The 10,168-nt window shown below is 38.6% G+C and overlaps 2 protein-coding genes across 5 annotated transcripts in view; both read left to right on the top strand.

Annotated features, from left to right (window-relative positions):
- The first annotated feature begins 377 nt into the window (after positions 1-377).
- Positions 378-10,168, top strand: part of LOC137190859 (programmed cell death 1 ligand 1-like) — a 63,821-nt gene continuing 54,030 nt past the window's right edge. The window contains exons 1-3 of one of the 3 annotated variants that reach the window (XR_010930308.1): positions 378-889; positions 1,217-1,576; positions 1,710-2,220. Coding sequence is in view for 1 of the 3 variants with exons in the window: in XM_067600550.1 (XP_067456651.1) it covers positions 841-889; positions 1,217-1,576; positions 1,710-1,822 (522 nt within the window). In the remaining 2 variants the exon portion in view is untranslated. Of the gene's footprint in view, positions 890-1,216; positions 1,577-1,709; positions 2,755-10,168 lie in introns of those variants that run through there. The other 2 variants (XR_010930309.1, XM_067600550.1) reach the window with 2 other exon arrangements.
- On the top strand, positions 5,572-9,636 carry LOC137190850 (uncharacterized). 2 transcript variants are annotated; one of them, XM_067600537.1, is made up of 5 exons: positions 5,572-5,631; positions 5,729-5,812; positions 8,462-8,517; positions 8,845-9,204; positions 9,338-9,636. In XM_067600537.1, exons 3-5 carry the CDS (start codon positions 8,469-8,471, stop codon positions 9,547-9,549), a joined length of 621 nt encoding a protein of 206 aa, XP_067456638.1. In that variant the 5' UTR covers positions 5,572-5,631; positions 5,729-5,812; positions 8,462-8,468; the 3' UTR covers positions 9,550-9,636. The 2 variants fall into 2 exon arrangements, with proteins under 2 accessions (XP_067456638.1, XP_067456639.1); XM_067600538.1 differs by lacking the exons at positions 5,572-5,631; positions 5,729-5,812 and adding an exon at positions 5,884-6,128.

The raw sequence follows: 10,168 nt of genomic DNA, 5'->3' as shown, positions 1-10,168 counted from the left end.
CATTATTACTGGATCAGACTGAGAGCTACAGTCATGTCTCTATGTCTTTGATCTATATATGTTTTAAATCTTTAACTATATTTTTCATCTTCAGTTGCTGCCTCCTGTGTTTTGTCCGTCAGATTAAAGCTGAACAAATATATTTAAAATGTGATGTAGCTGCAGCCTGATACACAGTCAGATTCCACTTTATCATCATCAAGGAAATGTAAGTCTGGTAAATGATGAATTGATGGACAACACTGAATAAAACTTTATTGTGTTAACTTATTGACACTTTTCCCGCTCTGACACAGGCTCTTTTTTAAAGATAAATGTGCAGCGTCAACACACACACTTACCACTGTGGTATGCAAAGGTAAGACTCAGGGAGCACTAGCAAGGAAGCTAAAACAACAATCAACAATAATCAGAACCTGATTGATAGGAAGGGATGGGCAAGTGAACAGACAAGGGCTGCGTTCAACATCAGTTTGGGGGAAGTGTTTCCTAGTGCTCCCTACCACACGAAGAACCCTGAAATATTAACTGCACCTTCAGATATTGTAATCAACTTAACCTGCAGCATCTTGTAGCACAGTTACATTACTGCACACAGACACCTGAGAAAGGCTTTTAAAAACATGTTACTTGAACTGAATTCATAGAAGAACAAACTGTAGACTGATTGAGATCTGACTAAAAGTCCTTTGCTCAGTCATGTAGAATAAGGAAGATGAACATGAGCACATGTTGTGATGCATGAATGAAACCTGACTTATCTTTTCACAAGTGTGATGACTGAACTTTGACCTCATGTGTTGATGACTCCTCTCCTCTGTCTCCTCTCACAGGGAGAAGATGATCTGCAGGATCCTTCTGCTCATCAGCCTGACCTCCTGTGTCTGTGGTTAGTTTAAACCTTCAGTTTGACATAAAGATGAACAACAGAATAAACCTTCAGCCTCACAAACATATTTTATGACTTCCATTTTAAAATATGTCAGTGAAAACATTAGAACTATTAAAGCTGGTAGATGACAGTTGGGAAGATCCTCTATCTTCAGTTATTGATTAGATTGTATTAATTATTGGCATCATGCATTACCTTTTTATACTCTTGTATCTTTAAACACTTCGCTGTATTTCTAAATATATATAGGTGGAGTTTAAGGGCTCAAATGTTAAAGTTCTTAGTTTGTTTGGTCCTCACTTTCCCTCTCTGTCTCCTCAACAGGAACATTTGTATTGAACGTGACAGAGACCTCCTACCAGGCAGAGGAGAACCACAACATCACACTGGAATGGATGTTTACAACCAAAACTGACAGTTCCTCCACCGTACTTATAATTAATTGTCAACTGTTAACTGATGTTAAACCCTTGGTCCTGTATCATCTATATGAGGGTGTTGAGGACTCAGAGTTTCAGGATGGACAGTTTGCAGGACGAGTTCAGTGTGACAAAGACGCCCTCAGAGAAGGACGAATCAGACTTCATGTGTCCAGAATCAGGACTGATGACTCGGGTCTGTACCAGTGTGAAGTGAGAACAGATTCTGGTTGGAACAGAGGAAAAGGCCGACTCAATGTCACTGGTAAGATGATTCAGTAAAACTCAGCAGAACTATGAAATATGTTCCAACTTAATGTGTTGTGGTTATTTAGTTTTCTTTAGTGAAATGTTGTTTCTTCACATGAATGACACAGATGTGTTTGGTGTCTTTACAGCAGCGAGGGATTGGCCTGAACCTGAGACACCAAACACAGCGAGTCGGGAAAGGATCGGCCTCTACTGTGTACTGGGACTGACAGCAGCAGCTATATCTGTACTGGCTGTTTAGTCATTCACTCTCTGCCTGTTAAACAAGATTTATACTCGGTCCAGTGGTGGATTTCAGAAAACTCACAGTTTAGCAGATGGATCAGAGGAAACAGTTTGATTCAATTTTATACCAATGAAACAGAACATACTAGTTTTCCATTGGCTGGCAGGTAACCATAGCAACAACATTGATGCTTCATGCACTTAAATTACAAACTGTAAAAACTAATAATGATTAAAACACATCCTGCCTTGATTTTATGCTTTCTGTGAGTGTTGGGACATGCTGGACACTTACACATTGATTATGTATGTATAAAGAGGATGAACATAAAGGTAATTATTTAAGTTGTGTATGATGGACACCAGGGTGTCTAGTTGGACTATTCATGATAAACATTAAGTTCATATTAAGAGGTGTAATGTTGATGGTATGATGTCAATATGACTGTCAACAGATCATTTTCACTCTATTTTTGCTGAGAAAAGCCTCACACGGGAAAAAATAGGCAACACACCAAATCTCTAGATGATGCACAGCTGCAGTTACGTCTGAGCTGCGTGGCTCAGGTGCTACCAGGTGTGCTCCTGTCAGTTCCCCTGACCACTGGTGCTGGCAAAACAACTGGAGTTGGTTCCTGAGCGCGGCACTGTGGCTGCCCACTGCTCCTAGTGTAGAGGATGGGTCAAATGCAAAGATCAAATTTCGTTTCAGTGTATGTGAGTGCTGAGACAAAAAAGAAATCTTGATCTTAACACAACCATCTGACAGTCATCCTTAATGAGGACTTATTGTGCTAATTAGGAGTTCCAAGCTCTTGTCAAATAATATTTCTCATCTATTTAGGGTGTAAGGTTTCCAAAATCTAATTTAACAATGCATTGCCTTTCCTCATGTACAGTTTATAATGTGTACATATTGTAAATAAATCCCTATTTTTATGAGAGAAAGTTTGACTCTTGTGTGTCCATCCTGATAGGTAATCCAACCCAGTGAACAATGAGTTGTGATGTTCAAACCTCAAACAAGTCTGAAATGAACCAAACACTCTACAAACTTGTGTTCTCTACTAGCACCTCTGTATGTTTTAACCAAGTTACAACTAATCACATATAATTTTTTGCATGTTGTTACTCTAAGTATGCTTTACTGTTATGTATTTGTACATGTTCTATTGTATATATTTCATATACTTAATTACAACACAGAATCTGTAGTAAGAGTTCATGTGAGGCACTGCTCTGAACCAGACTGTCTGAATCTTTATTGGCAAGAAAGGGCCACAACATTTTGTTTTATGATCTTCACACAAAACATAAACACACAAATAGATGTTACAAGAATAGAAAATACATTGTAATATATATATATATATATATATATATATATATATATAGAGAGAGAGAGAGAGAGAGAGAGAGAGAGAGAGAGAAACAGACAGAGAGAGAGAGAGAGAGAGAGAGAGAGAGAGAGAGAGAGAGAGAAAGAATATAAGGTGAGCAAAAATAAATTATTTCAAAAAAATCTCAGTCAGCAAATAAAAAAATCCTCAAAAAAAATTCTAAGTAAATATCACAGATAAAACACATAACAGTAGCAGATCTCTGTGATACATCTGTTATGTTTCAATGAGTCTAAAGGTGTAAATGAGCACACAGCTGTAACCTGCAGCCAGGTGAGGATCTCTAAACAAGATGAGCTGACTTCCAGTGAAGAGCTCCCTCTGCTGGTCTTTATCCTTAATACCAGTGTTTCCAGTTCAAAGGTTTTCTCTCAAACATACATGTGAAAGACTGATAATCAATAACAGACAGTAAATAAGAGCTCACTGTAACAGACAGGATTAAAAACAGCAACAGTAAATCTCAGTTTCAATTACACATTACAATAAAACAACAAAGATCAATGTTGAGAAGTTAAAGATATAAATTCTGGAAAGAAGGTCAGAACTCACAGTTTTACAGTTTTCATGACGTTAGACGATCAACAAACATGATGAAAAGATTGTTGTGGTCATTATAAACAAACGCATCACTTCCTGTGTGGCACTAGTTTAACACCAGTGTTCATAACACATGAGAACAAGCAGCTTTGAAGGGTCTTAACCTGAATACTTCATTACAACCTTCAAGCACACGATAGACAAGATATAAATGTTAATGTTATATTTCATTTGAAAATAAATCACACAGATGAGGTGGTTTATGAGGTAGATGTGCTTCTCAGCATTATTTCAATAAAGTGAACAAAGTGCACATAACAAAGTTTAACGAGGACTCCTGATATCAAAATGATAAACAAGGTAAAGATCAAGAATGTTGTTTCCTCCATCAAGTCTGTTATTGTTGTATATCAGTGGTTCATTATGGCTCTGATACAAGCAGAGGTTTTATTCTGAGCTGAGGGTGAATTCACGCTGTGTAATATTTGAATGTGAAGGCAAAAACCGCTGTTCAAACTGACTGATCAACTCAACTAATATCCAACCAGATAGTAAACCTCCGCTAATGAATGTGCTTCGATATGCGCTAAAATACGGACTGAATGAATGAGGAAATGAAACAGCGTGTCTGAGTCTGTAAGAGAGAGGAGACAGAGAGAAACTCTGGGTTTGTTGAAGAAAATCAAGACTTTCCCTCATCTCAGGGTGAACAAACTCAAGAGTTTTCATTAAACCCGCTTTCTGAAACAGGCTCCTGATCAATAGACGGGATATTTGTTCATCTTGTTATTGAACAAGTGGAACACAGATTTGGACCCCCGGTCCTCCCGCCGGTTAAAAACAACAACACATTTGGTCTTTGCAAACAGAAATTATGTACGTGTTTATTTGCATATAGAGCGGAGAAGTGAGATCTGATCACAAGCAGTCACTCAAGACGCATGTCAATGCCAGGTGTAAACTGTTTCTTTCTCTTTCAACATCACTACATCCTGCAATTCTTCCTCACTTCTGTCTCCTCTCTCCTGATTCCTTCACTCACTCTGGAAATGTGTAAAATGTCTCTTGTTGGTCTCCTCTTGCTGCTGTTTTGTCTAATTTTAGGTTTGTTCTAAGTGTCAGCCATATTTAACACTGTTCTACATTTTAGAACCAACTGCTATCCTTACTTTGTTTGGTAAACTGTAGTTTTTCTGGCTCTGTAAGAGAGAGGAGACAGAGAGAAACACCGGGTTTACTTACTTACTTTACAGACACCTCTTATCTCTATATTGTCTGTTTCTTTAACCACTCATTTTCTTTTCAGACACATTTACCAGTTGTTTTATTTGATTTAATACTGTAGTTGTTGGGGGTAGGTGGACGGAGTTCCCAGCATGTGAGACATTGTGTTTACGGACATAAGTTTAGGTAAATTGTGTTCTAAATCACCACAGATGTTATCTGGTACACAGTGATTAGTGTTACTGTTCTCCACACTAACTCTACGATGTTTCTAGTAGTTAACAGTTTGCTGTTATGGAATAAAGCATCTTACACCATGAGTGAAGTTGTGTGGGTGGTTAGTTACTTCCCCCAGACAACTCTTAACGTTGAACCGAAACAGTTCTTTTTTGCATACTGAGCCTTGCAGACCACAGTACATTTAAAAATGCAACGTCTTAAAACCCGATGGTTTCCTGTCGACTCACACTGAGCTATACCGCATGAACAAACCAGCATATGCGGTTAGTAATTTCCCCCAGTGGAGAATCTCGAATGTATGCAGTTCTCCTTTCTGTTTAACTTGTGAAACGCTCTACACTTGTGTTGCTGGTAAAACAACATAAGGGACACTCCCTGCCAACCTTTTGTGATTTCTTGCTCAGAATTAAGCAAGGCATTGGTAAGTAATAACGGACTTGTTTTCTGACAGTTTTCACAGATCTATAAAAGTAAAGATAACGGTTGACACAGCGGATAACTTTCTGTGCTTCCTGCAGCTTAACCTTTTTCGTAAAGTTCTGCAACAGTTTGCTTCTATATGTCTCAAGATTTTCTGCACTTTTCTCTGCTGTTGTCACACTGTAAGTACTTTTTATTTACTTTTTAAAACATGAAACATGCTTTTTTTTAAAAAAATGATTGACATTATAATTATTGTAGGGCCTATCTGATATTTGTGAAATAAACAAAAGCTGACTGCAGTTTTATATGATTTCTGTTATTATCATAGTACCACAGCTGTCTTTCAGGAGGTTCATACCGGTACTTTACCGAATATACAAGAGTAGAGTAGAGAATATCCCAACACGGTGATGTTTCATGGAGTAATCCCGTCAATTCCTGGATTTTAATGAAGTGTTGGATTATTTGCACAGAAACGTGAGGAAAAACTCTCGGGTAGGCTAAGGTACATTTAACTTAACTTTTTCCAATGGATGATATTGTCATGTCTCAACCCAACGATGAGCGTTAATATTGAGAGATTTGGTGTATAAAGTACACTCTGCAGTGTATCATCGCTGCTCTTTCTCTCATGTGAGCCGTGTTTGTTAACTATGTGCATTTCTACAACGGTATTAAACTGCAACAAAGTTCGTTTATGTTATGCGTAAATACTCATTTAAGTGTAAGAGACAGATACAAATATGAGACACGTTAAGACTTAAGTAGGATTTACATTATATTTAGTGAGAAATACTGTTCAGGTGTTCAATAAATGTCCACCCTGATGTGCTGAGGCTGGTAAATGGGATGTCAGGCTACACTGAGGAGAGCTTAGAGGTGTTGCTGTATACTCACCATGCAGTCACAACAACCTAAACACACTCACACAGTAAACACATGAACCACTCATGTGTCTTAGTGTGTTTAACTACAACTATAACAGGGAAGAGACAATAAACTGGTAAAGAAATAAAACTACAGTTTACCAAACAAAGTAAGGATAGCAGTTGGTTCTAAAATGTGGAACAGTGTTAAATATGGCTGACACTTAGAACAAACCTAAAATTAGACAAAACAGCAGCAAGAGGAGACCAACAAGAGACATTTTACACATTAATATGGTCCTCCACCTTTATACACTGGCACATGCAGAGACAATATGCAGCATCAAATTATAATGTGTTTGACAAAACACAACGAAGTAGCAGCGAAAACTCTTCAGTAAAGCTAAAGTTTTTGAAATTGACATTAGTGTTGTTTTAAGCGTCCCATTTATCTAGTGCTGTTCCTTTACATGACAGTAATGTTAATGCAGTTTGATAGTTTGGATAGCTTGACTGCTTATGCATTCCCACTGTGTGTTGTTTGTCCACAATTACTGTAATTATCACCATACGTGTTAAAGTTCTGCTTCATCCTCACTCCGATTTTTACATGGAAGACTTTTTACATTTCCAGAATGAGTGAAGGAATCAGGAGAGAGGAGACAGAAGTGAGGAAGAATTGCAGGGTGTAGTGATGTTGAAAGAAAGAGAAACAGTTTACACCTGACATTGACATGCGTCTTGAGTGACTGCTTGTGATCAGATCTCACTTCTCTGCTCTATATGCAAATAAACACGTACATAATTTCTGTTTGCAAAGACCAAATGTGTTGTTGTTTTTAACCAGCGGGAGGACCGGGGGTCCAAAGCTGTGTTCCACTTGTTCAATAACAAGATGAACAAATATCCCGTCTATTGATCAGGAGCCTGTTTCAGAAAGCGGGTTTAGTGAAAACTCTTGAGTTTGTTCACCCTGAGATGAGGGAAAGTCTTGATTTTCAGTTTCAGAAGAGAGCTAACTTAAACTTTGGGTCAGTTACCGCAGTAACTGACTCTGTGAAGCTAACCTGCTCGCTGGCAGGTTTTCTTCCACAAACCCGGAGTTTCTCTCTGTCTCCTCTCTCTTACAGAGTCAGACACGCTGTTTCATCTCCTCATTCATTCAGTCCGTATTTTAGCGCATATCGAAGCACATTCATTAGCGGAGGTTTACTATCTGGTTGGATATTAGTTGAGTTACTCAAGGACTTTCTAAAGTTGCCGCTTTTATGCGCATCAGTCAGTTTGAACAGCGTTTTTTTCCTTCACATTCAAATATCACACAGCGTGAATTCACCCTCAGCTCAGAATAAAACCTCTGCTTGTCCTTCCGTTTTAACTCTGTGACTCTGTGCACAAGACAGCTGTCAGTTTGTTAGAGCAGCTCCTGCACTGAAATCTTTATTGCACATAATGTGTAATCTCAGTTTCAATTTAAACAATCGGTATGAAGCTTTAGACATGTGGGATCAATGAATAATTATCTCTATCACTCATGATGTGATTGGTCGCACTGATGGAATATAATTCCTATAATATTGGAGATTATATGTTAATATGCTGAGTGAGCAGGATTGTGATGAAGAATGTAGTTTGAAAGTGAGATTTTTAAATAGGAAGCATAATCTTAACGTGTTTTAACAGCATTTCAGTGACAATGTTTAAATTTATTACATTTGTTGAAGAAGCTGAAATAAAGTCACTGAATGCTGTTGAGCTGAGATACAAATAGATGTCTAAATATTTAAAATATTCTGTATTTTAACCTTGACACCTTTTCAAGTGCAACACGTTATTACTGGATCATGGACATGAGCACATGTTGTGATGCATGAATGAAACCTGACTTATCTTTTCACAAGTGTGATGACTGAACTTTGACCTCATGTGTTGATGACTCCTCTCCTCTGTCTCCTCTCACAGGGAGAAGATGATCTGCAGGATCCTTCTGCTCATCAGCCTGACCTCCTGTGTCTGTGGTTAGTTTAAACCTTCAGTTTGACATAAAGATGAACAACAGAATAAACCTTCAGCCTCACAAACATATTTTATGACTTCCATTTTAAAATATATCAGTGAAAACATTAGAACTATTAAAGCTGGTAGATGACAGTTGGGAAGATCCTCTATCTTCAGTTATTGATTAGATTGTATTAATTATTGACATCATGCATTACCTTTTTATACTCTTGTATCTTTAAACACTTAGCTGTATTTCTAAATATATATAGGTGGAGTTTAAGGGCTCAAATGTTAAAGTTCTTAGTTTGTCTGGTCCTCACTTTCCCTCTCTGTCTCCTCAACAGGAACATTTGTATTGAACGTGACAGAGACCTCCTACCAGGCAGAGGAGAACGACAACATCACACTGGAATGGATGTTTACAACCAAAACTGACAGTTCCTCCACCGTATCTATAATTAATTGTGAACTGTTAACTGATGTTAAACCCTTGGTCCTGTATTATCTATATAAGGGTGTTGAGGTCTCAGAGTTTCAGGATGGACAGTTTGCAGGACGAGTTCAGTGTGACAAAGACGCCCTCAGAGAAGGACGAATCAGACTTCATGTGTCCAGAATCAGGACTGATGACTCGGGTCTGTACCTGTGTGGAGTGAGAACAGATTATGGTCGGAACAGAGGAAAATGCCGACTCAACGTCACTGGTAAGATGATTCAGTAAAACTCAGCAGAACTATGAAATATGTTTCAACTTAATGTGTTGTGGTTATTTAGTTTTCTTTAGTGAAATGTTGTTTCTTCACATGAATGACACAGATGTGTTTGGTGTCTTTACAGCAGCGAGGGATTGGCCTGAACCTGAGACACCAAACACAGCGAGTCGGGAAAGGATCGGCCTCTACTGTGTACTGGGACTGACAGCAGCAGCTATATCTGTACTGGCTGTTTATTCATTCACTCTCTGCCTGTTAAACAAGATTTATACTCGGTCCAGTGGTGGATTTCAGAAAACTAACAGTTTAGCAGATGGATCAGAGGAAACAGTTTGATTCAATTTTATACCAAAGACACAGAACACACAAGTTTCCCATTGGCTGGCAGGTAACCATAGCAACAACCTTGATGCTTCATGCACTCCCCTCTCTCCCTCTCTCTTCCCCCAACTGAACTCTGCCTCACATGACATGGACTTTGGGGCTCATCAGAACTGAGCTAGGATGACCCACAGTTTTTCCTCAAGACGATAGTCTGAAATCTGCCACGCATCAGACGCTCTGTTGGATTAAGGACTTTGCTTTGTATTAACTGTCATCTGGTGTCAAGTGCGTGTAGCGCAAGTGAGTGAAGTGTTTGAGAATGTTGTTATAGTTGCTGTTCGTTAGTGAATCGTTTCTGTTAGCTGATCTAAAGGGCTCATATTCATGTATTCTGCCGACTGGGTAGCCTCATATTAACAGCTACTGTTACCCACAGTTGCTAGATGTTAATAGGCATCATGTCTCAAGCATACAGTTAGGACTTTATGTTTGGCTTGTGTTGTGTAATATTTACTATATTACCGATAGAATAGCGGACTGAACGGACACTTGTAGGTCCGCTCGTTAATTAACGGGCGTCCACAACCCGTCAGTTAAACAGCTCGTTCAAGCCCTGCATTGATGTCATGCA

The sequence above is a fragment of the Thunnus thynnus genome, chromosome 10 (genome assembly GCF_963924715.1).
Source record: "Thunnus thynnus chromosome 10, fThuThy2.1, whole genome shotgun sequence".
NCBI classification, from domain to species: domain Eukaryota; kingdom Metazoa; phylum Chordata; class Actinopteri; order Scombriformes; family Scombridae; genus Thunnus; species Thunnus thynnus.
This window is presented reverse-complemented; position numbering and strand designations above follow the sequence as displayed.